General features: G+C 35.7%; 1 protein-coding gene across 12 annotated transcripts in view; it reads left to right on the top strand.

Annotated features, from left to right (window-relative positions):
* The window catches only part of STRADB (STE20 related adaptor beta), a 58,804-nt gene that overhangs the window by 5,233 nt on the left and 33,738 nt on the right, over positions 1–19,833 (top strand). For 10 of the 12 annotated variants that reach the window (XR_009155624.1, XM_058187210.1, XM_058187146.1 and 7 more), the window contains exons 4-12: positions 1,554–1,656; positions 6,352–6,473; positions 6,786–6,894; positions 7,307–7,430; positions 9,770–9,941; positions 11,703–11,807; positions 12,486–12,712; positions 13,549–13,591; positions 14,852–14,963. Coding sequence is in view for 11 of the 12 variants with exons in the window: in XM_058187210.1 (XP_058043193.1) it covers positions 1,554–1,656; positions 6,352–6,473; positions 6,786–6,894; positions 7,307–7,430; positions 9,770–9,941; positions 11,703–11,807; positions 12,486–12,712; positions 13,549–13,591; positions 14,852–14,963 (1,117 nt within the window). In the remaining variant the exon portion in view is untranslated. The other 2 variants (XM_058187173.1, XM_058187192.1) reach the window with 2 other exon arrangements.

Genomic DNA, 19,833 nt, shown 5'->3' with positions numbered 1-19,833 from the left:
ATTTTCTGAATAGTCTCAGAAAGAACCGAAAAAGTGAGTTGAGAAGCAAAAGTCACAGCAGGAGGATGCAGAGGAAACCCCAGAGGAAGCAAGAAAAGGCAGCCCAGAAACGGCAGCCCAGAAACGGCAGCCAAGGGAACTGCCCAAGCAAGGAAAGAAACCCTTCTGGCTATAAGGAAAAATGACAATGGACGCAAACTAGAAAGTGCAGTTGAAAAGTTGGGGTTAGAAAAAGGCTGAATGAGAGAAAGGAAAGAAATGCTGCTAAGGAGAAGATCATCCTGCCTTGACTAGTTGTAGGCAAAATTCAGATAGATTAAAGCTGCCTAAAGTTGAGTCTTTGTAGCCTCAAGATCGCTTCTGTTGTCCTCTCTGCCACCAAATCAGAAGTCTTCTAGTCCTCTCAAGGAGTGTCAGTGAAACAAAATTTGGGATCAAAATTTCCCAACTCAGAAACCTCTTGAACCTGCCAGTACAAAGAATTATACCGTGCCCAATTTTACTGTCTTAATAAATTGACCCTGGAAGAGGAATTTCTTTGCAACTGGAGTCTGTTATCCAGTCCACAGTTTGTTTTTTTAACTGCTTTTCTCATTCCTATACCATACCATATTTTTTCTGTGACAGTGTGTCTCCCTGCATCTTATATTTGGTCTTTGTTTTCTTTGGCCACCTCCTTTTTTTAAAAAAATACTTTCCTGACCAATTCTTTTTCTTCTGATTGCTGCTTGTGTTCCCAACTATTTTCTTTCCCGACTGTTTTCCTGCAGCACTCTGGCAGACGAAACGGGGTGTGTTGGGGGCTGCACGACACCCCCACACACACCCCGTTTTGGGCCTGGACAGTCTCCACCACCCTGGCAGCCAAAACGGAGCGGGGAGGTGCACGACGTCCCTCCTTGCTCTGTTTTGGGCCTGGATGACTGCCTCCACCACCTTGACAGCGAAACGGGGCATGGGGGGCCATGCAATCCCCCCCCCGTACTCCATTTTGGGCCTGGATGGCCTGCAGCAACCTGGCAGCCGAAATGGGGCATGTGGGGGTGCTATCCCCCCAACACCCCGTTTTACCTTGTAGAGGCACTGTGGGTCGGTTCTATGCAATTTCCAGACTGGCCCTGCAAGCCGGATCTAAGCACCCTGTGAGCCAGATTTGGCCCGCAGGCTTTGAGTTTGACACCCCTGCTCTAGAGTATATGGTAGCACTTTAGATAGGATATATTTTTTAGTATTTTGGTTTAAAGTACTTACATTATATAATATTTTGAGTGAAAATGAATGCCTGGCTTTTTCATGGATTGATTGATATAGAAAAATGTGTACCTTATCTGATCAGCCACATAGGGTTTTTTTTAAAATTAAATACATTCAACTCGATAAAAAAAATTACACCCCAATTAAAGAAATTCTTGCCATCAAAAACCAGGCAAAATTAAAAACCACTTGGCACTTTTGAAATGATACACAGACAGGAATGATGGGAGATTTTCAAAATTTATGTGAAATGACTCCATTTTAAACAATAAAGATTAATAGATATTTTTCCTATTCAGACAGATGAACTTGCTGTATGTTGGGGCCAATCAACTCAAAGAGGAGATGAACAGATACCATTGTCCTCTGATGTATCACACTATGATCTCCAGGTGGAGATAGGTGATTGTTTTGTGATGGAAAGATGTTCCTATTTTGTCTTAAGTGAGAGATCTTTAGTTTGTACTTGAACTGAAGATATAGATTAGAAAGTTTACCCGTTGCCATCCGCTGCCAATGTCTGAAATATACATTAATTCTATCTTTATTAATGCTTGCTTGTATTTTACAACCTATTTCCATTTAACTTCTTGTTTTGCCTTTGATATAGTAAGTCTTGATATTAGACTTTGTTTTTATTCATGGTAGCTGTTTTTATTCATGGTAGCTTCAGTAGTATAAGGATATTGTCAAATCGTGCATGAATAATTGTTTTTCAGCTGCAATATCTATCACCTCTTTTTTAACCAGAAGAAAATGCATGTTTGCATTGTTCTCCATTGCCTCAGATCCTACATGAGTGAATAAGATTGGAATACTGTCTATTCATGATGGTATTACACAAGCATCTTTGTATGTAACTAGCACATGATGTTGGTAATTGGTGTGAAGATATCTATTATGCTAATGAGCTGCTTAAGATTTATTTTAAATGAACTTCAATTGGTAATCCCTATTAAAATACCAGTTTCAATTCTTATTTCATTTTTTGTGCACTGTTGCCTTAAACATTTAACGAGCTACACCAATATTCATTGATCTATTCTGAATACTTCGTAAATTTATAAATTGCACAGTGTCTATCATTCGATAGTCATCAGAGCATAATACAGGTAGTCCTTATTTATTTATTTATTTATTATTCGAATTTATATACCGCCCTATCTCCCAAAGGACTCAGGGTGGTTCACAGGCATATAAAACATCAATATCAAGACTTCCGGTTTGGCTCCGCTGTGTTAATGGCGGCAATTTCAGTCCGCCCGTTCTTTGTGATTCTGTGAGAGCTGTTTAGACAGTGCTAATCTTCTGTCAACAGCTCGTAAATCTCTGCCTCGGGCAAAGAGGGGGAGATGAGCATTTGAACTGAAGTTTGAGCCCCCAAGAAAAGCCCCAGAATGATTTCTGGTGGTTTGATGGGAAACGCTCCTTCGATAGTTCAAAAAAGCTCCAGAGTCCAGAACGCCTCTGCAAAAGCAGAGCAAAACGCAGCGTCCATCTCCGTGACTGAAGAGGATTTATGATAAATTTTCAACACGGAAGAATCGAAAGCAGGAAGGCTGGCATTTGCTTGTAAGATGATTTTAACTCCCTGACAGAGAAGTTATTTGAAGAGTGGAGATGAAGAAAGATGGCGTTTTGTTTTTTGAAAGTGAAAGCTAAGGAAATGCTGATTACAATTGCTGGTGTGGAACCTCTAAGAAGAAAATAACAAGATTTTTTTTTTCTAAATGGAATTCTTTTTTTAAAAAATCTATTTTTTTTTATTATTATCTTTTTCTTACAGTGTTTAAGAAGAAAAATTTATTGGGGTTTTTTTTTCTTTTTATTCCCCCCCCCCCTTTTTTTTCTTCTTCTTGATATTACTTAGTTTAAAAATGGCTTTTAAGCAAAGAGATTTAACCACTTCTAAATTATTGGAAATATCTTCACTTCAGGTATGGAAATTGAGAGAGGATATTAAAGAAAGTCTAAGGAATTTTTACAGGAGCTTATGGGCTCATCTTTCAGAAATAGATCAAAATTTAATGAAATGGAGAGAAATACTGGATTTTAAAGATTTGGTGGAAGAGCAGAGTAAGGAGATGAAAAATTAAAGGAATCAATTACTCCATTATTGTTATCTAGTACACAGACAGAAGAAAGACTGAATGAATTTAACCAAATTAATTTAGATTTGCAAAGGAAAATAGATGAAGTTCAAATTAATTTGAATTTAGAAAATAAAATAGATGATATTCAGGTTAAGGCTGATAAGGCAGAGGAAGAAAGGGTTATATTACAATATAAATTAATGGAATATGCTATAAGGGTAAGGGTTTAAGAGAATTTAAAGAGGAAAATTTGAAAGAGATTTTTATTCAGGCCTTTGCCCAGATAGAGAATGGAACCAGAAGATTTTGAAGTTAATATTGAAAAATTTATCGTGTTAATTCCTGGTGGGCAAGGCAGAAGTGTTTACCGAGAGATGTGGTTATTTATTTTACAAATAAGAGGATTAGGTATGGAATTTTGCAAGCATTTTATAAAAATAAATTTCAAATATTAGGACAAGATATAATAATGATGAAGGAAATTCCTCCTAAAATGTTAAGAAAGAGAAAAGAATTTGCCTTTCTGGTGGATGAGCTTAAGAAACATCAGATATATTTTAGATGGGAGGTTCCAGCAGGTTTAACACTGAATTATAAAGGAAAAAGTATTTTCTCAATACAATTTGTAAAGCACGAGATTTTTATACTAATGTATTAAAGATTGGGAATTCTTTGTTAACAGATGTTAAGTTGAATGGTGAATAGATGGTTGAAAATGTGTAAGATAGAAGAAGGAGGAGAATGTTTAACTTTATTAAATATGATTATGGTTAATTTTTGTAAATGACTTATTGTGGATATAAATGTGTAATTTTAGGGGTACTATATGATATATTAAAGGTATAAAGGAATAGGAAGATGGAATATTGTTTAATTTTGGAGGATAGATAGTAAAATTTAGGAACTTGGATTAAATATTATATTTAAGAGATGGATGTAATGTTAATTAGAATGTAATTGTTATAATAGATATATTGTGGATGATATAGGTGTAATTTTAACAATGTTATTTGACATAAGTAAGGTAAAGTGAAGATTTTAATTATTACAATTGACACTTTGGATATTTGTAATATTATTTGTTGTATATATAAATGTTAAAGATGTGAAAAGATGGACTATTGCTTACCCCTGAAGGTTGGACAGAAAAATTAAAGAAACTAAGTCGGAAATATGAACTATTTTTGAGAGATTGCTAAGGAAGAAAGACATTTTAGAAGAAACCTTGGTGAATATTGGAAGATGGAACGTTGTTTTGATATTGATTGATGAAGGTTGGATATTAAAACTACGTACTTTATTCAAGAATAAACACTAACTCAATTGGAAACTTTGAGAATACTAGGAGTGGAATGGTCTGATATATAATGGAGTGGAAGAAAAGTATCTTCTTTGTCTTTGGAAGGGGAGTGGAGGTTTTAAGGAACGACTATGGATTATGATTTGTGCTAGATTTTAATTTTTGTTGTTAGTTTTATACCCTGTACTCGGTTCTCGGAAGTCCTGGGGGGTGGGGGGAGGAAGGGGAAGGGAGGGGGAGGGGGTAGAAAATGGATTGATAGTTAATGTACAAAGATGATTGAAGATGTATAATTAATGTAAGATCGGACCTGCCTGGTTACTACTTTAGAATGAAGGGAAAGAAGGAGTAGAAGAGAGAAGGAGGAAAGAGAAGAGGAGGAGGAGGAAAGGAAGGAAGGAAGAGGGGAAGAGGGAGAAGAAAGGAATAGGGAGGAAAGAGGAGAGGATGTAGATAAGAGAGGGGGAGGATGGTTATGGAAAGTAGAAGAAGGTAAAGAAGGAGAGTAAAAGGAAAAGGAAGGGGGTGGTGACCAGGCAGATCCGATTAATTGTATATGAGGGTACATTAAATATGTTATTGGATATGTTATTGGATAAGAATGTCAAAATAAAACTTTAAAAAAAAAAAAAAAAAAAAACATCAATATCAATATACAAATTAAAATAATCCTTAAAAAACTTATTCTAGCGCCCGAATTATTAAAAATAGAAATATAAATATCAAATATAAAATATTAAAATCAATTTAAAACCCCTCTAAATTTAAAAATCTAAGCCAGTCCTGCACAGATGAATAAATGTGTCTTAAGCTCGCGACGGAAGGTTCGAAGGTCAGGAAGTTGACGGAGTCCTGGGGGGAGTTCGTTCCAGAGGGTGGGAGCCCCCACAGAGAAGGCCCTTCCCCTGGGCGTCGCCAAACGACACTGCCTAGCTGACGGCACCCTGAGGAGTCCCTCTCTGTGAGAGCGCACGGGTCGGTGAGAGGTATCTGGTCGCAGTAGGCGGTCCCGTAGATAACCCGGCCCTATCCCGTAGATAACCTGGTTAAGGACAGCCTTATTCAGTGACCATTGAAACTTATAATGGTGCTGAAAAGTAGATTTAGACGGGCCCTCAAACTTATGCCCATCATAGTATCCCCACAGTCACATGATTACAATTTGGGTGCTTCACAGTTGGCTTGCATTTATAACATCCCATTTATAACATCCCATGGTTACATGAGATTCAAAGCTGGTTTCTGGCAAGCAGAGTCAATGGGGAAGCCAGCAGCAAGTTGCAAGTTGCAGTCACATGACCTTGTGCTTAATTGCTGGGGATGTTTCACTTAACAGTTGCAGTGCAATTGACATAATAAATCTGATGTGGTCATGTGATGTTTCACTTAATGACTATTGCCTAGCAACAGTTGCCGGTCCCAATTGAAATAATTAAATGAGGACTATCTATAATCTTTTTTTAAAAAAAAGATTGTTTCAACTATGAAATAGCTTTCAGAATCAGATTGTTGTGTTCTAGTTCAAATAAGATATTTATGCTTTCTTTGAAAGGTGTTCTTTTTCACAATTGTTAAGAGTTTGTGAGTCATAAGAATGTTTTGTTCATTTATTTACTTTATTTGTATACCATCCATATTAAATAATAAAAATATTATTAGTTTATTAATTAGAATGTTAAGTGGTATGTTCCTGTTTCTTTGTAGGAAAGGGATGCAACAACTTAACTTCAATCTACCTCGCCCGTCATATCCCAACAGGAACACTGGTGGCTGTAAGAATTACAGATCTGGAAAGCTGTTCTGAAGAACTCTTAAATGCTTTACAAGTAAATATGATTTTAAACTTGATATATAATGCTTGCAAGGTTATATAAGTTGAGACTTTTACCTATATCCCCATATTTTTAGTAATTCTAGATATGCAAAGAAATTTGGAAAACTGCTCACGGAGAATTAGTTATAGCTTTCTCAAATAATTTCAGTTTTATATTTCTGACATTATAATAAGCCATCTATTTTTTTCTGATTTAGGGATTGTTTTCAGATCATTAGTGCCACACACATAGTCTCCTATGGCTAAAACAGCATGGAATATTTCCCGCCTTTTAGATTATTAAAACATTTCTTTCCTTCTTTAGAATGAGGTGATATTATCCCACTTTTTCCGACATCCGAATATCTTGACTTTTTGGGCAGTGTTTACTGCTGGAAGATGGCTTTGGGTTATTTCTCCTTTTATGGCTTACCGTAAGTAACTGTTTACAAGAATTTGTAAGAATTGTAAGAATTTATTAAATTCTTTCTGCACATGCAGAGCAATTCAGCTTATTGATACCTAGTTTGTGGAATCTTTTGTACTTCCAAGTGGGATAATTACTTAAAGAGGAAACATTGGGATTATTTTTTGAAACAGAATTGCTTCAGTTGTGGGCTTTAGAGGCCAGTGCTAATGAGCTTCTTTGATCATGTACATCTATATTCTGCCCAGGAGCTCTTCCTGAGGTTTTTTGTTGTTGTTGTTGTTTTTGAAACATTGCAAAAGATCAATGAATTTGATCATCCTAATTACGGTAGAAAATATCTGGGCCAGCCCTGACCTTCCTATATTTATAAGGATATTATGAGGAGTTACTACTAAACCTTGGGCTCTTTTTTCTAGATTCAGCCAGTTGTCTCTTGAGGACTTACTTCCCTGAAGGCATGAGTGAAGCTTTGATAGGAAATATCCTCTTTGGTGCAGTTAATGGATTGAACTATATGCATCAACATGGTTATATTCACAGGTAATATGGAAGAACTTCCCTGCAGTCCATCCAATGATTTCAGCTGAAGCTTGAAAAGTTATGTGATTATTTTATTTTATCTATTTTCTTTTAGTATCATTCTCTGATTAAAATGTATATCCTTACCAATTTATGTTTTTACTTCTCATTCTCAGACGGAATTCCAAAATGCTTTGAAATATATTAAACCTCCACAAATATTCCAATTATTTTAATATATCATGTTTTGATTATATTACAATATGAATATTTAACTTCTGGTACAAGGCATTTTCTGATGAAGGCATGAGTTCATTAAGGGTTCCTTCCCTTGGCCTCTAATTGCTAACTCTTAAATTTTAAGAAATATTTGAAGTTTCTAAATACATTGTGAAGAAATGGTACAACAAGAGACAGGAGCTCCGACCCTGTGGAACGAACTTCCCCTCGGACTTCGACAATTACCTGACCTTAGGACCTTTCGCCGCGAACTTAAAACTTATTTATTTCATATGGCTGGACTAGCCTGATTTTTATTTTTATTGGATGGGTTTTTAAAATTGTGTTATTTTACAGGGGAGTATGTTTTTTAACGTTTTGGGCATTTAAATTAGTTTTTTAAGGGTTGTTTTTAAATTATTGTGTGTATTTATATTTTATCTGCCTGTTCACCGCCCTGAGTCCTTCGGGAGAAGGGCGGTATACAAATTAAAATATTATTATTATTATTATTATTATTATTATTAGGACAAAAGGAAAACTTGATCTGTAGGAGCTCTTGCGTATAGCTTAATTGATCTGTTTGAATTATTACCACAATTGCTTAAAGTGAAGTAATTTGGACGTGTTCTATGCATTGTGACTTCTGCTGCATAAGGTTTTAAGTTACCTTACATTATAGAGTTCTTCTAGTACAGGGGTCTGCAACCTTAAACATTCAAAGAGCCATTTGGACCCGTTTCCCATAGAAAAGAAAACACCAGGAACCACAAAATGATGTCATCCACTTCTACCAGTCACATTATCCATCCCTAGCCACACCTACTCAGCCGGTCATTAGGGCAGAGAGAACTGGTTGTTAAAAAACCACAAAACCCTTTTGACGTATCCCTCTCCTTCCCCCCTCTCTCTGTATCTCTCTCAGTGTGTGTGTGTGTCTCTCTCTCTCCCTCTCTCTCTTTCTGTACCTTTTTTTCTCTGCCCCAGCCGCTTCTCCATCCCCCGCCATCACCCTTACTTTCTCAGGCCAGGAGAGGAATGAGTGGGAGGGGAGGGCAAGGGGCAGGGCCAGCCAGTGGTGGGATCACCCAACAGGGAGCCACATCAGAGCATCAGAGGCCCTGAAGTGCTGCATGGAGCCTGGAGCCGCAGGTTGCTGATACCCGTTTTAGTAGGTACCCTCAGGTGTAAAATGAGTATGTTGAGACAGCAAGATCCCTATATAGTTTTGTGGAAAACAAATGTACAAATAAAAAGCATATAATACAATACTTACAGCTGTAACTCATGCAATATTGTTTAAACCTGCTTTTTTTTTAAAGGGAGGGAGTCATCAAGCTACTGTAATTTTGCTATCAAATATTTAGACTCAAAATCTGATTGGGGGAGGAGGGAAGAAAAAAATGTGAAAAAATGGGTCACATTAACCTAAAATAATTCTCTTATGTTGCACTGACCAAAGAATTACTCTCTCACATTTCACATTGTGGGCTTTTAAAAAAATCTTCCTCAGTCCTAGAAACACTAAGCTGGTAATGGCTGGCTACCATACAATAGCTTGTGAACCTTTTCTGTTTCACTCTAGCCTAGCCCACAGAAGAAGCCCTCCAGTCTCTCTCCATTTTCTTTCAGTGCATGTAACTATAAGCTGGACTGTTGAGTGTTTAGTTAGGGAGGCTTTGTGGGATGAATCCAGCCCACAAGCCAGTTTATCATCCCAGGCTTGCAGAGAAGTAGAATGAGAATGAGTTGGTACCTTCTTGGGCTGAGGCCTATTTAATGGATCATTTGAAATTGTCACTTCAAATCAAGGCATCTTTTATATTGTGAGCATCTTTGCTAGATACATCTTCACAGACTCAGATCTGCTATTTATTAGTTGAGTAATTCTTAACTAAATTCAAGAATAACTCAAGCAAGAACAGCATCAAGTTTAACGTAAGCAGTATGCCTCAATTCTCTTTCTGATCTGATGCAATAAAGAATAGCATAACCTTTAAGCTATAGAAAACCTTATAGCTGTTAAAAAGAATCAAACATACAAAGGTGATATATCAGAATCTTAATATATAATTAATAGGATAGTCTTTCTAGTGAGATAATTGAGGTTTTATTAATTAATTTGTTTGTTTGCATTTCAGAAGTATTAAAGCTAGCCACATATTGATTTCAGGGGATGGCCTAGTTTATTTGTCGGGCTTAAATCACCTCTATAGTTTAGTCAGCAGTGGACAACAGTTAAAAGCTGTGTATGATTTCCCCCAGTTCAGTACATCTATGCTTCCTTGGCTGAGTCCTGAACTACTAAGGCAGGTCAGTATATATTAGATTGCATTGTGGATGTGCTTTCCTGCTATATATACTGCCTTAGAAATTTATTATTTAAATTCTGCATCCTAGAAATTAATCTTAATTATGTTATGTTTACATTATTTACAATTTTTAAAATATTGGCATTTAATGTTTTATTTAAAACTATGTATGCACTATGAATTTTGATGTATTACAGATATACTGTGATTCCAAGATATATATTCCATATCATTTAAAATGGTATCTCTGACTCCTTATAGTCCCATGTACAAATTACCTTTGCCAAATTGTCGCTGAAAATCAGGAAGCCTGTTGTTATATGTACATAGTAAAATAATTGCTTTTAATTCCTCTATTTCTGTTGACAAATATATTTTTAGCATTTCTTTCCAGTAGAATTTAATTTCCAGTATTCTGGAAAATAAATTTGTTGTAGTAGTTGAGATGGTCATAAAATCCCTTCAGCTTTCTTTGAAAGGACATTGTATAAATAGTTAAGCACTATCATCATCATATTAAGATTCTTCTATCCCAGGAGTGTCAAACTCAAGGCCTGGGGGCCGGATCCGCCCCGGGGGATGCTTAGATCTGGCCCCTGGGGCCACCCTGGAAACAGCAAAGGACCAGCCCATGGTGCCTCTGCCAGCAAAAATGGCGCTCGGGAGGGCCGCATGGCTCTGTTTGTGTTGGCAGAGGGCTGTAGGACGCTGTCGCAGCCAAAAATGGGGCCTGGGGGGACACACGTGACCCATCCGAGCTCTGTTTCTGCTGGCAGAGGGCTGCAGGAGGTTGTTGTGGCTGAAAACGGAGATCGGGAGCCTGTTTTCATGGCAGAGCACTTAGACCACCACAGGCACCCCCGATATGAGTGACGTCAAGCTGGCCATGCCTACCAGGGCCACACCCACCAGCCCCCAAGGTCAAACATAACCCTGATGCAGCCCTCAATGAAATTGAGTTTGACACCACTGTTCTATCCAAATATTTAAAATATATTTCCATTATTTTTTTTTCCCTTTCATCATATAATATATGGAAAAGTTCCCATTTAAAATAGGTGCTTTCCATAGGATCTGTGTATATTCATTTATACATTTTAAACATCTAATAAAAGATGCCATACAAATGGGCACACACATGTACACACACATATATAAATATAAAATACTCTGCCTGAATCAATCCACTTCTGGATGAAGTCCTCGTCACTGAAAGTTTTACATTGCAATATAGTATATTGGTCCAGTTCTGGATTGATAGATAAATATTTTTACTTCTTATACATATAATTGTATTATTAACAGATATTTTTAAATGTTTTCCTATTTATGGAAATACTTCATTGGAATGGAGCATTCTCCTTACTTGTAGCTCAACACACATTGTCAACATTTGTTCCAGATTTGGGTAGAATAGACTATTATTTTAAAAGACCAAAATGAAACAAAAAAATGTTTAAAAGTTACGATATTTATGTAGTTACTTACTAAGCACATCTAAATTATATTAAAGTAACCAAAATATATTTACAATCTTTTGTGAAGTTGCATGTCATTGATATTTAAAATAGTTGACTACTGTACAGCCTAATTGTATATTTCAGAGGTGGACCTTTCTATTTAAGTTAGTAGACTAACTTATTCCATATGTAAAAATAATAGAACTGTACATGGCGTGTTTAAATATTTCTCATCCATTTCCTAACATACATTGACAGCCTTTGAACAATTGAATTTGCCTAATAAGTGTTTTCTTCTATAGGATATGCATGGATATAATGTGAAATCTGACATCTATAGTGTGGGCATTACAGCTTGTGAACTAGCTAATGGGCATGTGCCTTTTCAGGATATGCCTCGCACACAGGTAAAGCATAACATCCCTTAACAACTTGAATAATTATTATTGTCAAGAGCATAAGACATCTCTTAATTTTGAAATTTTAGGTACCTAGAGTTTCAGTTCTCTAAGAATTAGATTCAATTATCTTAAGAAATATAATACTGATTAATTTGGCTGGATGTATTGATTTCTCATTTAAGTTCACTGTTTACTTGGTTCATGCAAAGATCACTCCATGAAGCATTGCTCTTGAGCATTTGTAAATTGCTCTTTAGCAGCAAAGCAGTATGTCACTTACCAGTTTGCCTACCAGTTGAACAGCTTGCCTTCAGAAGTTGTGGATACTTTATGACTAGAGGTCTTTAAGAAGAGATTGGACAGCCACTTGTCTGAAATGGATCTCCTGCTTGAGCAGGGGGTTGGACTAGAAGACTCCCAAGGTCCCTTCCAGCTCTATTCTGATTGATATACTTGAGTTTAATTGCCAATGAATACTGAATTGTAGGAATGGATAAGAGAGAAAACTTCGTTTTATGACTTTCTGGTAAATACTTTTGCAAAACTTTATTATTTAATGCAGCCACAATGTACTATATTTATATAAGCTAAGACAGACATTGGACATTTTGCATTTGTTTAGTCATGCTGTTTCTCTGCCACTGTTGCAAAATGACTCCAGTATTTTCTGTATCTTTCTACCAGATGCTGCTGCAAAAACTTAAAGGTCCATCTTACTGTCCTTGGGCTATAAACACTTTTTCATGTGGAGAATCTAGGATAAAAAATTCTCAGTCGGGAATTGATTCTGGAATTGGGGAAAGCATGACACGCACGATGACAAGTGAGAGACTACAGACTCCATCTAAAACTTTCTCTCCTGCTTTCCATAATTTGATAGAATTGTGTTTGCATCAGGACCCAGAACAAAGGTAATGCTTTAAAATAATGTGCAAATTTGAGTTTAATTATTTTAAACTGAAATTAGAGCTGTTTTAAAAGCCTGGTGGATATATATATGAAAATCATACAGTATTACCAAATTATAATTGTCAGCAGGACATCCATGATTATTCATAATTATCAGAAGACCAATAGTATCCTAATGGCAACCAAAAAATAATAATAAAAAAATTAAACCAGATTTTTAAAATGTCTTAAATTTCATGAAATAATCACAATTTGAAATATTTTACTATTCTCATGTAAGTGTTCAGACATTTTTAAAAGTCATTTTTACAAATGCAATCTCAGGTTGTCTTTTTCCATGCTAAGATTCCTGAGCCCTTAAGGAGTAATATATGAAAAAATATATGAGTAAATGATTTAACCTGCCTCTTTTGTTCCTCATGTTGAGAAGAATTAATGAGATGGAAAAAAATATTTAGATGAACATTTAGAGAGGAACATATTTTCTACCCATGACATATGTAGCTTCTTAAGTATATTAAACTGTATAAGACAGTAATATTTATGTTTTAGTATGTACTGCTCTGTCAGTTAAAAGATGGTTGATAAAATCATTTTAATTAATGTTACAAATTTGAAACTTTATATTTAAAGACCTTGAAAAATATATTGCAGTATTCTATTTTTAAACTATTAATCTATTGTAGCAAGGATATGTGGATGGAATAATTAAAGTGGGAAAAATATGGATTCTTTTTTCAATCAACAGATTTTGCTAAAAATTGCATGAGAGGGGAAGTAATTACCAGCTATTTGCAAAAGTTAAAAATCTAATCTGTTTTTTCCTTCTGGGATATAGGCCATCAGCAAGAGGCCTTCTGTCACATGCTTTTTTCAAGCAGGTGAGTTTGTTAGATATTCTAGCTGCATAAAAATCACTGAGTCTTTGGGTCTAGAAAACAGATCAGAGGTTGGAAGTTGCAATATCTTTGACTTGAATAGGAGATAACTGTCTGGAGCAGTTTAATACATTAATTTGTGCACTGGTGAAATAACGTATTATGTGATTTCTGCAAGTGTGATTTGTGTAATAGGCATTGTCCACTTATAAGCCCTGTTTGAGATTAAGGTGTTGGCTTTCTTTTTGATAGGTGATTTTGATTGGTTATAGAACTGCAACTTATTTGTTCCAGTTCTTAGTTTTATTTTAAAGAACTCATAATATCATATCTATGGTAGGCAATACTTATATTTGCTTGCCTTGCCCCACCCATAGAACTGAGATAGCTGTTGGCATAAACACAGCTATTTTATAGAGCCAGCAATGCTTTTTTCCTTTTGAAACACATAATTGGGAAAATTCCTTTCCTTGCCCAGCCCCCTCCCCATTATGCATGTGTTGTTCAGATATCTACTGTTAGGATGTTACTCCATACATTTTGTTCAGCGTAAGAGTTTCCTTTTCAGCTCTCAACCTGAAAAAAACCCACCTTTTTTAGCAATTAAGGACAATATAGCAGGCATATCTTCTGCAGTATGGATTTATTTGTATCTTTGTGCATAAATGAATTACAAGTAATAGTCTGTCTTTCACTCCAGGGCTCAAGGCAGCCTATGTAACACTTTTACCTCTATTTTTCAATAAATGTGATTATTTGCATTCATGGGAAGGGAGGCATGGATAAACTGTTGACTAAAGCAGTGATTCTTAAATTATTTGAACCAATTACTGATTTTTCCTGTCTTGAATAATGTTATTACCCCCACAAAAAATGCCATACCCCATGGTTTTACACAAGAATCTTGGCAGTGGCAGCCTGAGATTCATTCTTGATTCAGAAACCAGTAATTACACAATTTGCTCATTATTCTGAGGATATTCCCAGATTATCCCCAGTTTAAGAACCACTGGGTTAAGGAATGGCCATTTTATCTGAATTTATATTGAAATTGCCATTGACCTATCTGTAAGAAGCCCTTGATTTTCATAGCCTTTATTAGCAATCACTGTTTCTATGAGCTTAGTTAGTAGCAATAAATAACATTTGGGCAAGAAGAACTTCCATCATATTTCCATAAACTTCTGAGAAGGTATTCATAATTGTTGTAATACATGTGTGATGTAAGATTATTATTTCAATAACTGTCTTCTCAATTTTCAGGTGAAAGAAGAAACAAAGGGTTCATTACTTTCACTTTTGCCTCCTGCCATCCAACATAGTCAGTCACAAATACCAACGGTGCATTCAGCTGCTATCTGGAATAAATCTGAATGTAGGTTGCCAAATGAGAAAAAGAAATATTGGGAATTTTAGGAATACTAGACCATACAGGTGGTCCTCAATTTACAACCATTCATTCAATGACCAAAGTTTCAACAGAACTGAAAAAAGTGACTTATAACTGGTCCTCACACTTGCAACAGTTGCAACAACCTCACGGTCATGTGATTGCCATTTGTGACCTTCCTAATGAGCTGCTGACAAGCAAAGTCAGTGGGGGAAGCCAGATAACCATGGTTGTTCAAAAGGTCATTAATTTGGGCATTTTACTTAATAACTGCCTTGCTTAGCAATGGAAATTCTGGTCCTAATTGTGGTTGTAAGTCAAGGACTCTTTTACTTCTTTGGAAAATAATATGATTTACTTGATGCTTTTGTTTAAAGTTTTTGTTTTAGTATACTTGAAAATGCTAAAGGCTTATACAGATGATGCTATACAGAGAATTTTTTTTTCAAAGTGGTGGTATGAGAATTTATTTACCTTTACTAATTGAACTGCAGAAAGATTTGTACAGTTCTATACATCTTTATTACATCTGAACTGTAATAGTATCCATTTATATAGTAAAACTTTGATTGGAATGGCATATGCTGTTACAGTACTTACGTTCTATGATTACCTTTCCAATATTAATCTGAAATATTGTTTCCATTCTTTATTTAATACATTCTTAATCATCTCTTTAGCATCAAGTTTATATCAAATATATCACTTCTTTAAAATATAGTGTCTTTTCCTACTTGCAAAAAGTATCAATGTGGAAATCTCTGAGAGCGCTGGATATCTACTACTTCAGTGGTTGTTGAAGTAGCCAACACTGTAACTTGAAAAAAAATAGCTGTTTTTAATAGAACATGTGTCTTTGAGAAATCAAGGAAAAAATAATTTGCCAAATAAAAACTTGAAATTACTTGACTATATACTTAAGAATATTGCTTAATTTTCATAGCTTTGTGATCTGCTGTTCAGGAAATATATTCATCCCTTGAATAAGTAGCCAAAATTTGAACCAAAATTTGTAGGACTAATATAAAAGAAATCTGTATTATTTAGGCAAAGTGACTATTAGCCCACTATGGCAAACTATATTGTGGAAGGCTTTGAGCTGTGTTCAGTGGTGTAATTCTACTGAAATACAAGCATCTGTCAATGGACTGTGATTCATAGTCCATTTTCTTTCCACTTCTTAGCTCCAGGGTCAGTGAAAGAACAAGAGGTCTGGTTAATATTACTCATAGGCTCAGGCATTTGAGGGGGGAAAAAGGTGACTTTTAAGTCATTTTGTCTTTGTAGTTTTGGTTTTCTTGAAAAAGTTCAGTCCTAATTACAAACAGAAAACATAAAGGAACAGGAAAAAAGGCTGCTTTCTGTGAATAGTACTGTGAATAATTGAATAAAGTAAACCTAAATTCTTGTTACCTGTACAGCATACTTTTGGAGATGGTTTAATATTTTATTAATGATTTTTCAATAATGTACATTGTATTTACTCATGTAAAAATAGAAATTAGTTTTAAGTACCGTATATACTCGAATATAAGCCGATCCGAGTATAAGCCGAGGTCCCCAATTTTACCCCAAAAACTGGGGTAAACTGGGGACTCGAGTATAAGCCGAGGGTGGGAAATGAGGCACCTACCGGTTGGGGAAACCCTCCCTCCCTCAGCTGAGAAGGCTGGCGGCTCCCCCGCCCCGCCCTCTCACTGCACCGGCAGGGCTTCCGTCCGGTAAAATGTGAAAAAAAGAAAGAAAAAAAACTCGAGTATAAGCCGTATATACTCGAGTATAAGCCGAGGGGCTTTTAAAAAAAAACAAAACTCGAGTATAAGCCGTATAGACCCGAGTATAAGCCGAGGGGAAGTTTTTCAGCACAAAAAACGTGCTGAAAAACTCGGCTTATACTCGAGTATATACGGTATACAATATTATTTAGTATCACAAGTGACCTTTTAACTAGGAAACTACTGAAGGAAAATGATGTATTGTCAACCTAATTCTGACAAATTTAATTGTAATAAAATATTATTTAACAAAGATCATTTGATTAGTGGCACCTTATTTCATGTTCATCAATAAGAGAATATATTATGTTAGCATTGTAATTTAGAAGTCCTCTTGTTTTAGACAGATTGTCAAATAAGCATGATTAGAATAATACCCTAGAACTATTTTGAGACCAGTAACTAATTTTGTCTATAGCAAGATGGTACAAACAAGTTAATCTAGAGAAAACTGCAGGAGGTTTTAAAGCAAATAAGACATAAAGAAGCTGGTGAAAAAATTACCAGTGTTTTTTGCTCTGTCAAGAAATGTCTTATCTTTGTGAGGAATAAACCATGATGATTTGTACTTATAAAGCTACTCTGAATCTTTGAACTTTATGCTAAATCATGTATTTGTATGGGTGGTCCTTGATTTATGACCAGTCACGCCAAGCTGCTTACAATCTGATTTTGAAGTTATGATGGCACAACTCACACATACCCATACGCCCTCAGACTCGTGATAGCATTTTGGGTGTTTAGCAGTTGGCTCACCTTTACTATCGTTTGCATGCTGTCACATGACTAGGATTTTTGGTGATTTTTGCCAATTTTCAGTGTTTATTTCAAATTCCAGCAAAAAAGCCCATTAAGGAAAATAGATTGGCTTAAAAATTGTTGCTTGCTTAACAGTTGTAGCATTTGCTTAACAATTGCCAAAGAAAATGCTGAAAAATCAAGTTCAATGCTTCAATTTACAACTGCAATTTTGATCCCTTGCAGATATAGTTTCTCTTCTTGTGACATTTAGTTTTCATAACTATTGACTTATAGGTCAGTTTAATTCTTTTATAGTAGCTTAAAGTCTTTTTATGGCATAAACTTTTATGGATTAAATTTCATTTCATTTGATATTTAAAGAATATGCATACAATTTAATCAAGATGAGGGAAGAGAAAATAGAGTCAGAGAGAAATTACATGCAATAAAGAAACTCTGCCAATTATATAGAACCACACAGGAAAAGTCATTTCAATGAACATTATCAACAGATAGTTAATTTGTAACTGAATCTAAGTAGTCATTCAAACATTCAGCACACTTGCTTTGAGTCTATAGATTAACCTTCAAAAACTTTGGTGAGCTTCCCCCACCCTTCTATTCAGGCATAGCAATAGCAATAGCACTTAGACTTATATATCGCTTTTTGATGCTATATAGCTCTAAGCAGTTTACAATGTCAGTATATTGCCCCCAACAATTTGGGTCCTCATTTTACCAACCTTGGAAGGCTGAGTCAACCTCCAGCTTCGTCGGGATTAAACTCCTGGCAGTGGGCTGAGTTAGCTTGCAACAGTATACATTCTAACCACTGCGCCACCAAAGCATGCTCCTGCTGAACACAGCTGTCAACCCTTGATTCTCAGGCCACAATTGTGACTCATTAAGAATGGTGAGAAGATGTGGCAGAGGGAAAGAAGTAAGTAATGCACAACAAAAATCATCTGAAGAATCAGCTCGTACAGGTGCTGTCCTGTGTGATTGGGAGTGGCATATATTATATAAATCAGTGTTGATTCCTGGTGAATACGTAGATAAGTACATAAAATTTTCTTGGCAATATTTTGCAGATTTTGCCTTCTTTGTAGGGCTGAGAGAGTGACTGGCTGGTTTTGTATTTAAGCCAGGACTAGAACAGTCTTTCACTGTCTATCCCAATGCTTTTAACCATTATATGAAATCAACTCTAGAGTGACAAATATGCTCCAGCAAATAGGTAGCTTTTAATTTTTTATAGTTTCTGTGCATCAGACTTCGAGGACAACAGCAAATTTAAGAATTGCCACTTGTAGGAAGGTATCTCCTTTAGATCACATTTTATTACATTTTTATCCTGCTTTTGTTATTTTATAAATAATTCAAGGAGGCAAATATATCTAATACTCCACCCTCCTCCTTTTTCCCCACAACAATTCCTCACAGGGTTCTTCTGTGGAAAAAGGAGGAAGGAATGTTCACCACTTTGATTATTTACAAAATAATAAAAGCAGGGGAGAGGAGAGCATTCATTGCCATGGAGTCAGATATAATCAGTATTTTGACATTAACAAATTATACAACTTGGGCTGAATTGGTGATGTGAACATCCTGGAGGATTTTAGAATCTGGATGAGGAGGAATAAGTTTAGGTGATAATCCTAGTCAGATGGTTTTGAATTGGATTTGTTTTGGAAGACATCTAGTTCTAAGAATATTCCATCTTTGATTCTGGCCATCAGGAAGTTATGCTTCTCATATTAAGCTACTTCATACACAGACTTGCAGCTTCTACTCAAATAGTAGGTGCAGATGTGGCCAAGGGGATTGATACATACCATACTTTCATCTGATGTGCCATATAGACATATTTATAGACGATGCTTATGTAATTTCCTTAGAGTCAGCAACAATTGGAATGGCATGTTATAAGGCACATATTGCAGAATTAAAAACCTATTATCTTGATTCAAACAATAACTGAGCAAATAAAATTTGATTACAAGATCATAATATAGGAGTTCCATGTTGGAATCTTAATTAAACAAAAACATCTTGGCATCCTGGATCAATGAAAAGATTCATACAAGTTACTCTTTCACTAAACTCTGGACTGTTTATATCAACTGCATTCAGCAGAGCAAGCAGTCTTTGGGAAGAAATCATGTTTCAGTCCAGTAGTTGATTAGTATGAGTATTGTAGTCCAATAAGTTTCAAAGGCATCAGGCTCGGACAAAAAGGAGAATGGCCTTTTTATTAAAAAAAGAATAAAAATATAAGGTCAAATAAGTTTTCAAGCTTTCTGAACTAAAATGTACTAAGAGCGTTTTATTTTTTATTA

This window comes from Ahaetulla prasina, chromosome 1, assembly GCF_028640845.1.
Source record: "Ahaetulla prasina isolate Xishuangbanna chromosome 1, ASM2864084v1, whole genome shotgun sequence".
NCBI lineage: Eukaryota > Metazoa > Chordata > Lepidosauria > Squamata > Colubridae > Ahaetulla > Ahaetulla prasina.
This window is presented reverse-complemented; position numbering and strand designations above follow the sequence as displayed.